The following is a 17,543-nucleotide window of genomic DNA, read 5'->3' on the forward strand; positions in this document are numbered from 1 at the left end:
CTAAATTATAAAACACTAATTCCAACAGACTAACACAAAAGAAAAGCTACATGCAAAGCCTTTGTCCTGGGGGATGTTTTATATATTATTTGAAGCATAACTTACAGGTGTTCTGTGATATTCTTCTGCTGCAGGTATAAACTCAGAGGTAGTGTATTCCCTGCTGGGTCCTGACAGCCGGTATTTCTCCCTGGATGAGTTCTCTGGAATCCTGCGTCTGGAGAGGTCTCTGTCTGACGAATCCCAGTCCAGGTTTGAGCTAAAGGTCCAAGCCACCGACCGGGGGCTCCCTCATCGTCGGTCCTCCATTGCCACGGTGACCGTGTCTGTGGTGGACCTCAAGGACTACCAGCCGGTCTTTCTGAGCAACGAATACACCGCCCAGATCCCAGAGTCCACCGCGGTCGGGACCGAGATCCTGAGTGTGTCTGCCCTGGCCAAAGATGCAACCGACAACGTGCCAATTACATATGACATAATCTCTGGCAACGAGCATGGAAAGTTTGAAATTGATACTGAAACCGGTAAGGCCGAAAGACTTTTTTCATTTGAATTATCGACAAGCTCAGCTTTATTTGCGTTTTATGGTTTAATGCTTTCTTTAAAAGCACAAGCACTGTACCTACTGCCTTGTTGAGTTATGAAACTAAGACGTATACAGTTATTTTGTTGGGAAAGTGAAACATATTTACTAGCTAGCGTTCCTGAATTCTGAAACAAGACTTCCAGATACGCTTGTAATAGTGATTTTTATGCTGCAAACCAAAAATGTATTGGAGATACTCTTGTGACAGCTCATTCTTGGTTTTTAAAGCTTAAAATAATCTTATGCTGAAACTGAAAATGTGGAATTAATTATTATGTGTGCGATAGCATACAAACTATCAAATTTCTATTTTTTGGTATGATAATTCATTTTTTTGTCATTTGGTAAGGTTCCTATGAACCTGATCACATTTTTTCTTCCCAAGGTTTCAGTCTTAGGCCCATCTCTGGTTGCTTGCTATCACAATGACTTCTATGTAAGGACATAAGCGCATTTAATGACTCATGCACTTGTGCTGACATGTCTGCAAGCCAGCCGCCCTCATGTTGAGATTTGGTTTCTCTGCTCACTGCAGCTCCCAGAGAATTATCTGCACAACCTCCCCCCCAATCCACCCCACCGCTCAGCAGGAGTTTCACATTGGATCGAGGCGATTTATTTATAAGCTGACAAACAATTTCCCACACAATGGTTGTTTTTTCTAAATAATTAGGGGGCTTGTGGAGGAAATCAAGTGATGATCTGTGCAATGTGCTGCCATGTGCACTGAGCATACCACAAACTTGTTTGTGCCAAAAGCTGTTCTTTAAAACCATTCAGAATTTTCCCCCTGTTTACATTACCAATGAGGAAATCAGTTCTTCTCAACACTGTGTGTGTTTGATTGTAATTGCATTATTTGGTGTCTTACTTGATTTATTGGCAGTGAGTTTTAAAATAACAAACTGACAAAATAATGATAACAAGTCATACGTTTTCTATGGTTGAATGAAGTGAACGTTTCGTGTATCTTCAGTACGTGATTTATTTCACTTTCTCGGACCATAACCTGTTTGTAGGCCAGACCTGCTAATCTTGCATTTTTTTCATGACATACTGCAAAGTAACATTTTTTGATTTCTGTTTCTGTCTAATCAAATTGGCCAAGTTTGTATAGTTCACTAGACAGATCCACAAAAAATGCAGTCCATCACAAATGTATTTTGCAACATGAATTTCATTTTATCTCGGTACTCCTAGTTTCACAGAATAAGTATAGAACAAACACACTGGTCTTCCCTCTTTCTCCCAGTAGATGTCACAGTTTTACATCTTTTTGGGCTTGTCTCTATCTTGAATACTGTAGTGGTTCAATTATTGTGAGTAATGGGCACAGCTATCCGAGCGCCATTTGCCTACATTCGTGGTAAACTTTTGCAATCCACCATCATCATACTGTATCTGTGAACTCATTGACAGAATCCTGTAATGCTGCCTGTGCAGTATGATTGTGTGATTGTGACTGTATTTCCAAGTTATCATTGATTACGTTTTTGCCTGATCTTTGCATCAGTAACTTCTATTGTTAGTGTTATCTCCTTTGCACAATTAAACCAGCTGTATGTTTAACAGGTATAACAGATTAGGAAGGAGCTAAAAGTGTCAGCTGTTGTGTCAGTTGATGTTCATAAGGAAGCCAATCTGAAGTCAATGGAAATGAAAGAAGTTCAACTAAGTATTTATCAGTGGGGTTAGAGAGTCTGCTTTCTTGGCATTCACGCGTGCTCATGTGTGAGTAAGCTGGGGCATTGCATGGAGAAGGCAAACACTTTTGCTGACAGAATTTAAAGGAATGACAGATTTAGCCTGTTAAGACTGTTAAGAGGCAGCCGATGTCTGCAGTGGGAGGGGAGGGGGGACTCTCTGGGAAAAGTATCTAACTCAGTTATGGTCTGAATATCAAACACAAAAACCATCATCTTCCCCCAAGCAGTTCTGTACCTGTTGAAGCCTAGGGGGCTGTGTGGAATTGAGGAATGCAGTTAGATTTGTTTATGTGCCATCCTGTTTTATTGAAGTGTGCAGGCTGCCTGGGAACTTGCATATGCTGTTGCACATTTTCTCTGTGCAACAGCATATGCAAGTTCTCTGTAACCAATTGCGGGAAATGAAAAGCCTATTTCACATTGCCCTCTGCTTAACCTGGCCTGTTCAATTGTTTTATATCGCAGGTGGGGAACTAGCTTATGACACATTACTGACGCATGAATCTAAGGCCTGTAATTAGTTGAAAGAGATGGCTGTTTCGTGATTTTGTCAGTACACAACTACCAGCAGCAAGAGTAAATACCGCAACGCCAGCTGCCTTTTATCCTGTTGAGTTATAATTGTCTTTTGGAAGTTGCTCTCAGCTATCTTGGCCCGCTCTTAGTTTGCTTTATGCACTGAGCTTGACCTAAGATTTAAATCAGTTGGGAAAAAAACAGACAAAGGGTGTTCTCCCCGAGCATTCCTCTGCATCATTAGAATTTCAAATGTTGTGTGAGGTATAATTATGGTTTATATATATTTTTTTACCGCCTTTAATGCTGTAACTGTGCAATTGCCAATGCATGTGTTTAAATTTGCTTAACAAGGCTCTGACTGTATCCAGAGCTGGAGACTGTTTGCTTTGGCTTAGGTGCCAGCCAAATGTGGATGCATCTCATCCCACCGGCTTACGGAAAGATTACACCGTCTTTGTCACTGTGCGAGGGGATTTAACCCATTTATTGCCAGAGGCACAGGAACTCATCCTTGTACGGTTAACATGAGTTAGAACTTCCAGGTGATATTCCAGGTGATGTTGCAAAAGCAACGTCAAACAGTGGTTTGTTTCTCTGGAAGGTCATTGAACAGATTTATGGTCTTTTTGGAAACAGAACATGTTGAGAACTGGCATGCATTTCTCAAGGCCATTTTTTTTGGGGGCAACTCAACAAATCAGTCCTGACAGCCCCTGGGCCCCTTCTGCACAGGGTAATAGAGTGTTTTTCTGTGACGCAGGTGCGCTGTACGTGAACGGGTCCCTGGACTTTGAGCATTGCCGGGAGTACTACCTGTCAGTGGAGGGGGCGAGAGGCAAGTCTTCTCTCAGCGACATCGCCATGGTGATTATCAACATCACAGACATCAATGACAACGCGCCTGCCTTCAGCCTGGGAGACTACAGCAAGGAAATCTCGGAGGATATCTCGCCTGGAGACACAGTGATGCAGGTACCACTGACAGCTCCGCTCAACCGTCACTGCGCCAAACATGATAGCGTTTCGAACCGAGCGGGCTCTGTAATGACGCCAGAACCGACTTGCACACTCATATCCAAGCTTGAATACATTTGTGGGGACGCACTGAATAATGTGAATGGGACAGGATTAGGTGTTGAAGTCTGATTTGCTTTGTATCTGTAGTGTCATGATGTGTGCTAAAAATAAGGTCATAAGGTCCAAAGGGATTTGAACAGCTTTCAGTAGATCATTTATAAAGAAATGACAAATATGACAATACAAAAACTATTACACCTGGGTTATATACCAGTAGTGACTTATAGTTACTCAACAACTTCTATTTTTTTTCCCTTGAGAATATTGACACAAGAGAAATACTTACTTCAAAAATGCATTGTAACTGTTACTTGACAAATGCAAACTGACTGCAATGAACAAATGCAATTGTGGTACAACCAAATTGAAATTCTTCTTAGGAATTGGGACCAAAAGGGAAATGGGGACAGAGAGTCTCTTCGGGTAGAGAGAAAAACCTGTGTCCGCTCACATGCGCTCTTTGCCCTTTCCACACTGCAAGGTGTCTGCCGATGACCTCGACGGACCGTTGAACAACCTCGTCCGGTACTCCATCGTGAGCGGCGACCCAGAGCGGCAATTCAGCATCGATCCCCGCAGTGGGGAGATCAGAGCGATCCGCAGGCTGGACCGGGAGGAGGTGAGAGCCCAATTTTGGCAGGCACATACACCAGGCTGGGTTGGTGGAGGGGGCGGAGGTCATGTCTCTTGGGGCTATACATTCACCCCGTGTTTGTTTTCAATGTCTAATTTGTGTTTGTGCTTGATTAACACACATTGCTTAATTGTATTATACGTGAGTCATTGCCCCTCTGCTCCCCTCTTAATTATCATTCAATTAACAGAAATAAAACTAAGACATATAATCAAAAAATAGATAAAGATATATCAAGGATATATATATATATAAATCTCCCCTGCCCACTTTCCGAGCTTCTATATGTGCTTATAAAAAATAGATAGATTTTGCAATTTTTTTGTTAGCTCAAAGTAGCATAAAGCCTTTCAACCTGGACTGAGGTCAGTTCAGTTCAAGTGCAGACTAATCCACTGGAAATGTGTTTCTTACCTCCCCAGGTGACTCACTACTCTTTAACCGTGCAAGCTGCGGACTCGGGTCACCCCCCTTTGTCGACCGCCGTGCAGGTCACCGTGACTGTGTCTGACGTCAACGACAACCCGCCCGTGTTCTCTAAGAACAACCACAGCGTGGTCCTTCAGGTACTGCGGCCCACACCTCCACGAGCTTCCACAGCCAGACTACAGGCCACGGCTTTATCAGACCGCGTATGAGGCAGCGGCTCCGGTAGAACTGATTGAGAACCAAAAAAAAATAACTAAAAACTATTGCCAAGATCTAATACAGCCATAGATTTTTTTCTCTCCTCCTACCTGTCTACTATAGTATTCTGACTGGTTGTTTACTCCTTTGATGTCAGGGGTGATTCATCTCTTCTAATTATGGGTCCAACTCTGCTGACTTGGAAATACTTTTTACAGCCCATTTACCTCCACCTAAGATGTCTGTGAGGCTCTGTGCACGGGGGCCATTTGGCGAGGCCATGGTGGTCAGACACTATTAGGTTTAAATCTGCCAATGCAGCACTCTGTTTCAATTACGCTTTGCGGTCGTGTCAGCTTAAATGTGGTGATCAGAAGCAAGCTGCGCTCATTGTGCCGAACTGAAGCACAAGGCCAGACGGCCAGAGTTAAATAAGCTGCTCTCCTTTTCCTCTTCTGCTCTCACAGCCTTTCAAAGCGCAGCCACACGACGTTTTTTTTTTTTTTTTTACTCTTGTTTGAACAGAAGCCCCTTTTATTGTAAAAAAAAGGATGCTTCTCATCAAGGGTGAAGCACACTTTTGATCTTTAAATCCTGGGTTGATGTTCTCAAAAAGCCTTGACAGATAATGAACGTGATGATGCTGTTACTGTTGAAAGATATGATGATGATGCTTAACAATAACAGCAATAATAGCAATATTTTTTGAAGATTGTTAAATATAAAACAGGAATAATTTTATTTTCCCGTTTTTATCCTTGCTGTTGTATTTTGTATTTTCAGATCAATCTAATTATCAGGAAACGTTGATTCCTCAAAGATGTTTTTCTCCCATCCTACTGCCAAAGTGATGTGGAATCTAAATGTCAAGATCCCTGTTGCTCCCATAATTAGGACCTTGCTCTCTTACCGACCCTTACGTGTGGTTTTCCAATCCAATCAAAGTGAAAAGGCTGGTTATAACAGCGGCCCCACCAATGGATCCGTATTGTATCCCTACAAACGTCAATACTCTTATATCATTTTAAAGCGCGTCCACTCCCCAAGTGCTCTCAAAAGATTTAATGAACAGTAAAACAGGAAGCCCGAGGAAGGTGGTACTTTAGGTTGGTGGTAGACGTGCATCAACCAGGCAGGTGCTAGAAATTCACATCGCCCGGTTTTAGATTGTGAGAGCACAATATACATGCAATCCGTTAGTTTTTATTAGGATGCCATACCGCACTGCGGATTCGCACCGGAGATGCTGTGAAACGCTCAGGTGGCTCTGAATAAAAATGATCTGAGTCACGCGACGATTTTCATTCGCACCATATAATCTAATCGGTGCTCGTGCTGAATGCAGCCAAGCTTCGCATTTCCGACAAAAAGCACTCTGCTCCTGGGGTTCATTTTCTCCTTGCGCGCTGGCTCCGTTTCCCGCCCTAGACGATTAAGCGTGGGCTAACAGTGCCTGTTTTACGAGGGCGGTGCTGTCAGTTTGAAGCTGCTTTAACACGGAAGCCTGTAATTGTGCCCTGGTGGCCTGTGTCCTTGCGTTGTCTTTCAGGAGGGAGAACCGGTGGGCAGCAGCATTCTCCAGCTCACCGTGACAGACCGTGACACCCCCCGGAACGGCCCTCCCTTCTCCTTCCACATCCTGTCTGGGAACGAGGACAAGCGCTTCCACATAGACCAGGGGGGACTGCTCTCCATCGCTGGCCCCCTCAGGAAGAGGACTAAGGGCCAACACCTGCTGAAAATCCAGGTGCCGCAGACCCTAAACCACTCCCTTGAAATCTCTTTTACAGACAGAGGGAGTCATATATTGACTTCACGTAAAAACCTTGTGTCTCTGTGGATGTTTAGCTTGAGGGTTTTATAGAGCAGGTTGGGGGTGTCATACGGTGCTTAAAGCCCTGGGAATCATTACTTTGGATTGCAGCCAGGACATTGCCGCATGCCCTCGAGCGAGGCACTTTACAAACAGCCGAGTAAGTGGAACAGTGTATGTTCACTAAGCAAATAAGACATCAAATGAAGTATACCAGCGATTATAGGATCTGTGTTTAAAACCTGCTCTGGCACTCATATCTCTTTGAACAATCCACACTTTGTCCTGCAATATCAAGACTCCATTATTTCATGAATAAAACAGAGCCGTGTGAAACATGTTGCATTCATGAATGGTACATTCACAGCTGATCACATTTCCACAGCAGTGAACAGTATCCCTCCTGCAAATATTGTTAATATTATGGGAACAGCATTTTGTCCAAAGAATTTCAGCTCCAGGCATTTTCATATTAATAGAACTCGCAATGCTGCGGCCTAAATGTGTGCAGGCTTCTTTCCCATTTGCTTAGATTTTCCATCAGCCTAGCACCTGATGTGTGCCAAAGTGTGACCTAATTGTCATCATACCTTCTTGTTCATGGCAGGTGACGGACAGTGGCCACCCCCCACTCTCCTCCATATGTGTGGTGAGAATCAATGTCACGGAGCAGAGCAAATATCCCCCTGCAGTGGTGCCTCTGGACGTGTTCATCACCACCACAGACGGGGCCTTCTCCAGCAGGGTCATCGGCAAGCTCCACGCAACAGACCAGGACCTCCACGACGTGCTCTCCTACAAGCTGGGCCTGGATTCCCAGGACAGCGTCCGGTTCTCCGTGGACCCAACGGACGGGAAGATCGTGGCGCAGCGCGCTCTGGAGCCGGGCCTGTACTTCCTGAACGTCAGCGTGTCCGACGGGAAGTTCAGCGCCTGGGCGGGCGTGCGGGTCCACGTGTGGGGGGCCACGCAGCAGGACCTGGACCGGGGCGTCACCCTACAGCTGGCAGGCCTGACGCCCGAGGAGTTTGTGACCGACCACTGGAGGGCGATGCAGCGCAGCCTGGGGGCGGGGCTTCACGTCGCCAGCTTGCAGCAGGAGCCCGGTTCCTCAGACCTGGAGGTGCTGCTGGTGTGGAGGAATGCGGAGCCTCTGCTGGCCAGCCAGCTCGCCAGGGTCATGGAGAACGACATGGGCATCAGGGTCACGAGGGTGCGCCAGGAGAGCTGCGTGGGTGTGGACTGCCCCCCCAGGGGCTGCAGGAACACGGTCCGCGTCACAGACGAGTGGGTGTCCCACTACACCTCAGCTAGGACCGGTTTCATCACCCCGCGACACACCTGGGAGAGCGTCTGCTTTTGTAATGGTACGCCCTTTTTGATCTCCCTTCTGAAATGAAAAAAAAAAGTATGTTTTCTTAGTTGCAGGTAACTATCGTGTGCTTTTACCTTCTTAACAAGGTTTATTTGAAAAGTATCATGGTGAAATGTGGACTTTCTGAATCAAAGCTCTGTGTTTCAGAATCAGCTGTGAAATTTGACGGGAACGGATATCTCAAGTTCCTGTACCAGGCAGATGCGGAGAAGCAGGGGGAGCAGGACTTCCAGCTGTCTCTGCGGATGAAGACGTTTCAGGAGCACAGCCTGGTCATGTCCACTAATGGGACTGACTGGGGATCCCTGGAGGTACTGCCCATGCTCATCCACCACATGACGCATTCACTTAAACTGGGGAGAATAGATGACTTAGGAGTCTTTTAACCAGTGAAAAATTTTCTTTACCTACTTACTAATGTTACTCTCCTCCTTAAGCCTTTTCAATGATGAATTTGGTTCATATGTATGAGGGTCTTGTCAGAATTCTGTTTATGCTGTATTTTCATCAGAACCTTGAAATATTTGTTTTACTTTAACACTGGTTACAATTCACACAATGCTTTCCACAGAGGACTTCCACATGTTCAATGCTAGGACAAAGGGACAATGATACACAAAATCATTTTATTTCTTATTAGAACAAGTTCCAGGTTTGAATCTTTTGTATCCCTTGAAGGCTTCCAGCTGATACTATTCCATCAGTTGTTCTCTTTCCCCAGATACCTGCTGCAGGGAAAACTTAACAATGTGGCTAGTTAAAGGCAATTGTTTTCATTGTTGATGGAGTACTGGCTTGGAATGCTATTGTTCCTTCATCAGCACCTCCTAGAGTGTGTTTTCACCTTTCTTTTCTTTGGAAATGGCCTTGTGTGCTTTTGACAAGTGTTTGTCTTTCCCTCTCAAGTTTCTTGAAACAAAAAAAAAAAAGTTGTTGCCAGTGAAAAATGTGGGAAATACCTGACATTTCATGGTTTAAGAGTGCAGCCCTAAGTGATAACCACAAAGCAATCTTTCAACAAACCACAGCAGCCGATTGCAGTTACTGTTAGATATCTTCCTCTCTCGCAGTCGCCAAGGTGCAGTCGACCGTGCTTTGTGATCGTGCAAATCTCTTTCAACAACGCCCAGTTCTCACGCCGTGAAGGCCTGTGTAGAGAAGCGCCTGTCTGTGGGCTCCCTTCCAGCAGCTGTTGTTGAACAACCGAGGAGACCGCTCTCAAAACTGTCATAAAACTACCCACCTCCCAATAAAAGTTTAGTCTGGAGAGTTACTTCACTTACATGCATATTTTGACTGCATGATTTCCGATCAAACTTCTTCTAATCCCATAAAAGAGCATTAGGATGCTAGGGATGCTGCAGTTATCACATTATTACTGCTGCTGCCATATCATCTAATCGATCAGTTTTTTAAGAGCTGTGTTATGGCAGTGCTGTTTATTCACTGTCCTTCCCTTCAATTCTTGTTGAAGCAGCATCACATCTTTCAAGAATATTTATCCCCTATTTTTCCAGGTAGATTATATATTCACACCGCCACTTTGAGATTAAGGTATATGAAGGTACTTCTGTGACGTCTACCACATAAAGTAGTGATTTTTAAAGGAGCTTGATACATTTTTACAAACATAAGCATAGCTCATCATAAGTCCCAGATAAACCCTCACTTGCTCTGCAAATGCATGCATGAGTACCCGCAATAGGTTCATCATTTGTGTCTAGATTAGAAAAGGAACTTCATAGAATGCTGGATTTGAAAAAAAAAAAAAAAAAAAAACTAAAAACGTCAAAAGCCAGGATTTTCCTTTCTGTCAGCCTATTTGCTCTTGGTTTGGTATCTCGGCACCCTGGTCCATTATATTGTCAGCAAATGGTTTCAAAAGGAATTGTTAACCACAAACCATCCTGGAATTAATTTACATATCACGCTTGTTCCTCTTTGTGGAACGCATTGAGATGCGTAACACCAAGTGTGCATTTCCCTGGAGAGCTTTGCTCCAGTGCCCCTTGACAAATTCTTATCAGCTCGCAAATCGCATCAACATTCCATACCAGAGGGGAAGCTGGGTCTCACGCCCATCACAAACTTACAGAATAAAAATTAACTCAGACCCAGTTGTTTTCTCGTCCTCTCGAGTTCACATCGTTTAAGTAATTACCTTTGACATGACAATTATGTCCATCTTCATCAATAAGACTGATAGGAGACCAAGGGGACCTTGTCAGTACAGAAGTATGGTATTTATGAACGCTGACAGCTAAAATCTAATGTCATTAAAGGGAACAATATTTCGGATGTGATATTAACAGTGGAGCAGATGCCCTTTACTGCTGTTATCAGCCATGGATGACACATTGGTGGGAGATAGTTAGCTTTCTTCTAAGCATGAATTCATGTACATCAGGGCCATCTCTCTTGGCATGCAAGTCTGTTTTCACTGTGAACTGTGTTCACTGTTTATTTTAGGAGTACGGGGACTTTGTTCCAGACATGACCAGCTTTATCTTTTTCTAAAGAGATATTTTCAGTTTAAACTAAAATTGTTTAAACACAATTATACTGTCTCATGCACATTAACCACATGTGAATCGTTTGATTAAAAATCTAAAAGTGTGGACTACAGAGCCAAATCCAGAAAAAAATGTCTTTGTCCCAAACATTTTGGAGCTCATCCAAAGCTCATTCTTGAAGTGCATTCAGTGTAAGCAGATGAGGAGGGTTTTGATTGCTATTTCTACCGCTCCTTCCTGGCCCATTGATTTTTCTGCTGATTTCTGCTGCTAATTTGGGTGATTAAATTGTCATTTTTTTTAGTATGCTGCATAAATTGCTCAACTGAAAATAAAAATGTCAGAATTCCTGATCCCCCATAATCAAAGAGAGAGAGAGACGGGCCCCAAGAGCTGAAATACTGCATTATATAATAATAGTGATTGAAATACCTTGAAATTTTGAAAAATAAAAATAAAAATGTCCACTAGGTTTAATTGCCCTCAAGTGTATCATAGCACCTAAACATGCATGAACAACCTGAAGGCCAAATATGAGAGGGTTTTTTTTGGATTGGCGCCCACAGGCCCAGTGCTGCCTGTGCTGTATGGGTGATTTCTGACCTCTTTCTAGGGAGGCTGAGGAACTTGGTTTACTGCCTCCTCCTAATGAACTAATCTCCTACAGTACACTGTGCTCATCGCTTTATCTGGTCATTGATATTCTGCTTTTTCCTGTGAAAAACCCACCCCTAAGGGCTCTTCTACACCACTGTCAGCAGCTTAAACCCAGAACTCATCCTGTTCAAGTACTTACTGCACAATTCCAAACCTGCTTAGCTTTGGCCATTATGCATCAGAAAGTTACAGAGTGGTATGGCTGCTGGCTAGGTGGTTGGTAACATTAATTATGTTGGTATACCAAGCCTTACACCCTCCCACATTACTATGGAGAATACTAAAGTCATGTGATTTCAACAAACAGGGAAACAATCATGATCTCACATGGTATGCGCACATTGGATGCTTTGTTATCGCACTAAAGTGTAGCTACAAAATAATCTACAGATATAACTTAATACAGGCATGAAATTATGAATAAAGGAATATGTTCACACATAAAGTGCTTGCTAACTTCATAAGGTTGAGGTTCATAATTGAAAGCCAAATCAGAAAGTCAGGTGTCATAGAGCTGGAACAAAATAACTAACATTTTTGACTCTGGTGGCAGCAACATAGGCCAAAGTATTAACGAAAAGTTAATATTCAAAAACTCAAAAGTAGACTGAAGAAACCACATCAAATATAAACCCATGGATCAGAAGGCATGAAAGTCTTGGTTCAGTTCTCAATACTGATAGGATCACAGGAGTGGGCCCTTGTGCTAGTTTACTCTCAGCAACTCTCAGAAGATTCTGCAGCAGCAATTAAATGTGAAGCAGGTTGCCATCAATAATGCACCCCCATACATTTGTGTTTCGCTTGTAAATTTAAGATACACACACACCATGCATTTTTAATGCATAGGAGAGGAAACTGATATATAAAGGAAGCATGCACATATATCAAAGGCAGAAATACTGCATTATTTAAACGCAAAGTGCTGAAATGGCAGCACTTGCAGGTCACATGCTAATGTGATCAGTGTAAACCGATCTCGCATTCCAATAGCGGTTCTTTGAGAAAGAAAACTGCCTCCGGCCATGGAGTTCGCTTTTAATTTGAAATGGCTCGCCAGAATGCATTCCTCCACCTTCTAGAAAAAGAGAAAGAATCCTGCATGACTTCGGTGCGGGATTCAACGTGTTGATGTTGCCGCTCGCTTTGTCAGCGCCTGGCAAAATACCATCTCTTCAGATCCAGTGATTAGCAGGAGCGGTGAAGATAAAGACTGACCTCCCTAAGACCTCCATTGCTTCTGCAAAACTCCATGACCTGCCGTACGACAGCCACGGAGGACGTGATCTAAGAGGCAGCAGGCAGAGGAGTACGCGGCATTCTCAGCGCTCGTCCTCCGTGTCATTTCAGGTCGTCGGCGGGGAGCTCAGGTTCAGGTACGGCTGCGGGAACGAGCCCCCGGGCACGCTGCGGGCGCAGGCCGGGCCCGTGTCGGACGGACGCTGGCACCACGTCCTGCTGGAGCTCAGGGGCACCGAGCTGAAGCTGACCCTGGACCGGGCCCACCCGAACGTGGTCACCCTGGCTGAGCCCTGCCGGATGACCCGCCCCGGCGGGGCGCTGACGTTCGCTGCCCCGTGGGCCCCCCACGGAGAGGGCCGCCCGCCGGGGTTCCGCGGCTGCTTGGGCGAGGTGGAGTTCAACGGGGAGGCCGTGAGGGGAACGGAGGGAGCGGGCGAGCGGGGCCTCGAATCACAGGCCGGGGACAGGAGGGTGTTCGGGCTGTACCAGTGCTGCTCCCAAATCGAGAGGTGTGCCGACCACCCCTGCCAGAATGGCGGGACGTGTGTGGAGAACTCAAATGGAGGTGAGCTCCCAGGATGGGTGATGTGTTGATGTCACTCGTTTGAAAAGCTGGGGTACAAATGGGACTTTGAGGCTATGGATGGGAGGGTGGAAGGATGGGGTCGAGGGTAAGGCTAAAATCAGGAAAGAGGAATGCAGTTTCTTTGTCTGAATTCTGTAGATAGTGGACACTGCTTTCTGTGCCATTGCATGGTGTACTTATTTCACCTTGCACTGCTTCATTATCACTCTCTGAGTGGAGTCCAAATGAAAATATTGTACAAGGATGATATTGTGGTGAAACTTCACATGCACACAGGAACTCCAGCAGCATCACAAAGGAGGAAAAAGAGAAGGTTTTGAATGAGACTGCAGGATATGTGCCTGTTTTTGCTGTAATCCGTGTTGAATGCTTTGGTAAAGTTTAGTTCTCAGTAAAATATACTGAAAAGAAGCAGAGAAAATCAAAGCCAGGATCTCTGAAATGAGCCTGCCCTTGGAGTTAATTTCAAGTGTATCTTTTCATTTCAAGAAAAAGAATACTACCGAGGAAAGTAATGTTCGTCTGTGATCCATGCTAAAATGATAACTCAACACCCTTCAAAAGTTAAACAGCCTTCTTTACATATCCCGTCTAACTTGCATACCTATAATGAAATACGTATAACGTTCTTATTACATGATCAGATTTACACAACATGTCCAGTGTCTCAGATGCTGTCCTAGTGAGTGCAGGTTCAGACAGTCCTTTCCTCTACTTGCTACGCAGAATTCCGCTGTAGCTGCACCCCACAGTACTTTGGGTCCCACTGTGAGCAGGCCAACAACCCCTGTAGTTCCCAGCCCTGTGCCCACGGAGGGGTGTGCCAACCCAAGGCTCAAGGCTACAGCTGCAGCTGCCCGGAGCACTCGACTGGAAGCAGGTGGGACTTTAGGTGTTTTGCAACAATGTGAAAATAATGTCTCTCTTTCTCTTTATCTCTCTCTCTTCCCATAACCTTGGACAACGTATCAAAATAATATAATATAAATGTGAAACAAATTATATTGTCTAGCATACCATTTCTTGTTATGTTCTTCTGATTTTTGTTTTTCTCTGTGCCATCGGAAGTGTATAGCGTGTATGGGTGCATGATGGCTGCCTGATTTCATTAGCAATGACTTCTGAAAGCTTTCCTTTTTTCTCTGAATCCTAAACGGAATTATGCATTTGTAAGGCCACATATTTCTTCACGGTCGCAAAGCTAAACAGCAGTAACATACTTGAGTTACTGTAGCGTTATGCACCTGCTGCATTGCTCTCACTTCCAGAATAGGCAAGCATGTAGTGACAGATTTTTTTCCTTCTCTTTTCAGGTGTCAAAACGTCATCGACACATGTTCCCCAAACCCGTGCCCGAATGGTTACGACTGTAAAATTGCGGATGGTCTGATGCACTGTGACCCTTTGCCCCAGGTGTCTGGGGGCATTGGCATGGTGGAGATTGTGGAGATCGCTGCCAGCGCCTTGGGCATCGTGTTCCTCGTGGGGGTCTTTGTTTGCATCCGTAAGCGGTACGTCCAACGGAAGAAACAAAAGCAGGCGACCGCCCGCGACTCCAATGGCTACTACCCGCCCAGCATGGCCAAGCGGGTGATGGTAGACGGGCAGCAAACGTCGGCCATCGAGATGAGCATGCTGGCGGAGACCGGGAACGACCTGGACCACGACCCGTTCCGGACCCTGAAGCCCCGCGGGCAGACCGAACTCGTGTCCCGGGGAGGCAACCAGGCCCAGAAGGCGCAGGGGCCGGTGGTGTGCAGCGTGGCCCCCAACCTGCCGCCTCCGCCGCCCTCCAGCTCCGACAACGAGTCGATCCTCAAAAACAACTGGGAGCTGGACTATGACGGTGAGTCGACGGCACGCCGGTTCTTCTCATTCCCCTCCCCTCGTTCCCCCCACCTCTTCCATCAATGTCATTTCATTTAGATGAAAAATGAAAAGGTCTGAAGGATAAACATGAGACAGAGATTGAGTCTTGAATGATTATAAAGGGGCACAACTTTGTCATTTCATCCTCTGCGGAGAATACCCTCTTTCCCTCTTTTCCCGATTCTGTTCTTCCTCATGAATGTATTCATGCGTTCGCATTGATGATTTTTAAACAACGCATTTGATGGCGAGCCCGTGGACTACAATACCTGCAGAAGATTGCTTCACTCCTCGCGGCGTGACTTCTTTTCATTCTGTATCACTGTCATTTTAGCGCAGGACAGTTTGCATAAAATTCAATGTTGGGACGGATATCATAATACTCGCTGAACCTCTTTGCATTCTCTGTGGTAAAAATTTGTTTAGCGTAAAAAGGTAACGCAGGGATAACCCTCGTGTTTTTGAGAAATGAGAAATTGCATATTTGGTGCAAGAGCTTCACAGGTTGGAGCAGTGATCTTCATTCTTAGTCCAGGCTGGCTGCAGGCTCTGCTGGTTTTTGTCATTTGTCTGTGCATAAATCAATTAAAGCAGTCGACTGCAGAGTTAACTCACGTTGTTTCTTGGGTCTGTATCGGTTGCTGATATCTGGGTGATAACACCTGCAGCCCACCAGGAATGAGGATCACTGGGTTAGAGAGATGCCAGGGGCCCATTCTTAATGGTTCAAAGGTCACTGACGGCTGTGGTGTCTTCATGTTGTCTCTCGCTGTGTAGTGTATCCCGCTGACCCTGACTACTTCGGCCGGCCCACGGTCCAGGAGTTCCCTCAGTTCGACATCGTGGAAGGCACGTTCTCGCCCGCGCCGCCCCCGGACCCGCGACGGAGCGGCCGCTTCGGGGGTTTCCCGTTCCCCCTGGACCGCTGCGACCGGCGGGCCCCGCTGCCGCCCTGCTACAGCAACCAGAACCTGGACGACTTCCTGGGGCCCGACGGGCAGCCGCTGCCCGCCCCGCAGTGCCCCAACGAGTACACGGCCATCAGCTACTACCCCGTCGAGCACGCGCGCAGCGTGGACAACGTCTCCGCCGGCAACTACCGCCGGCTGAGCATGCGGCTGAGCGTGGCCCAGCCCTCCTACGCGGACAGCGGCCCCCCTCCCCAGGGGCCCCCCAGCCTCCCGGAGCAGGGGACCCTCAGCTACGCGGGGTCAGACATGGTGGAGAGCGACTACGGCAGCTGTGAGGAGGTCATGTTCTGAGCTCGCACAGCCCCGGGGCCGGATGCTCCTATCAGGCAGCTTTCTTCTTTAAAATTGTTTTTGGAAGGACACCCTGGAGCTAAGGAGCTTCCACAACAACTTCCAACGTCGAGTCCCGCCGCCAGTACTGGTCCAGAGTACCGAGACAAAAAGGGGCAGACTTTAAACAGAATAAATTTTATTTTTTGCTTTTGTTTGTTTTTTTGTTTCTGGCATTAAGGATGCCAAAATAAATTCTTGAAAAAGCTGACCCTCACTAGGGTCTGGGTCAGTCCACGTGCAAAGCTTCCTCCTCTAAAAGGACAACAAATCTTCATGAAGCAAGCTCATAATGCTGATTGAAACGACGGCAGACACCTCTGATATTCGCAGGTGTCGTAGTATCATGGTCCTGAAACAAATCAATCACTGGCTGTCAGGTGTCGTATGCAAGAATGGTCTAGTTTGCACAGCCAAACTCAAGCATGCATATTTCACCACTGCAGAATGACTGATACAGAGCCATATTTTTAAATGATTCAAATTTAGAGACAATTTATGCATCCTCTCACTGCAATAACCCACATCATAGATAGTACTGAACATAATTAGGCTAATAAAAATAGGTTTTTTCTTGTTGGTCTGTTTGAATCTATATGAAACAAAATAAATAATTAAAAAAATTTTTTTAGTGTATTTGATAAAACATGTGCAATTATTTTCACCCAAGAACATTAGTAGTGGACCAGAACCCAGACCACATTCAAGAATATTATTTGCTTATCCATTTATCAATCCAGCAATACAAGCAAAGACTACTACACAAATAAATGTGTTGTGCTACTACTGTGGCTATATAAAAAAAGCTTATATATCTTTTTATTGAAAAACTGTAAATATGTAACCAACGCAAAGACGTATGTATTAGTACACATGAGATCCCAAAATTCTATATCAAGATAAAGATTTTATTTCTTGCTATATGTAAGAAATTATGAATATGCAGTATAAAGTGCAGTGTGTTGTTTGGGGATAGAAACAAAGAAATTATGGGGGCTGGCTCCTCAAGTATAAGTAAAGGTAAAAGTAAAGGGAAAA

At 45.2% G+C, this 17,543-nt stretch overlaps 1 protein-coding gene across 2 annotated transcripts in view; it reads left to right on the forward strand.

Annotated features, from left to right (window-relative positions):
• Positions 1 to 16,682, forward strand: part of fat2 (FAT atypical cadherin 2) — a 44,430-nt gene extending 27,748 nt beyond the window's left edge. For both annotated transcript variants that reach the window (XM_035409691.1, XM_035409690.1), the window contains exons 14-24: positions 135 to 524; positions 3,572 to 3,783; positions 4,370 to 4,507; positions 4,945 to 5,088; positions 6,699 to 6,896; positions 7,570 to 8,329; positions 8,485 to 8,648; positions 12,858 to 13,314; positions 14,062 to 14,215; positions 14,649 to 15,181; positions 15,982 to 16,682. In XM_035409691.1, coding sequence (XP_035265582.1) covers positions 135 to 524; positions 3,572 to 3,783; positions 4,370 to 4,507; positions 4,945 to 5,088; positions 6,699 to 6,896; positions 7,570 to 8,329; positions 8,485 to 8,648; positions 12,858 to 13,314; positions 14,062 to 14,215; positions 14,649 to 15,181; positions 15,982 to 16,466 — 3,635 coding nt within the window. In that variant the 3' untranslated portion in view covers positions 16,467 to 16,682. The remainder of the gene's footprint in view (positions 1 to 134; positions 525 to 3,571; positions 3,784 to 4,369; positions 4,508 to 4,944; positions 5,089 to 6,698; positions 6,897 to 7,569; positions 8,330 to 8,484; positions 8,649 to 12,857; positions 13,315 to 14,061; positions 14,216 to 14,648; positions 15,182 to 15,981) is intronic.
• Positions 16,683 to 17,543: the final 861 nt, after the last annotated feature.

Source organism: Anguilla anguilla, chromosome 3, assembly GCF_013347855.1.
Source record: "Anguilla anguilla isolate fAngAng1 chromosome 3, fAngAng1.pri, whole genome shotgun sequence".
Lineage (NCBI taxonomy): Eukaryota > Metazoa > Chordata > Actinopteri > Anguilliformes > Anguillidae > Anguilla > Anguilla anguilla.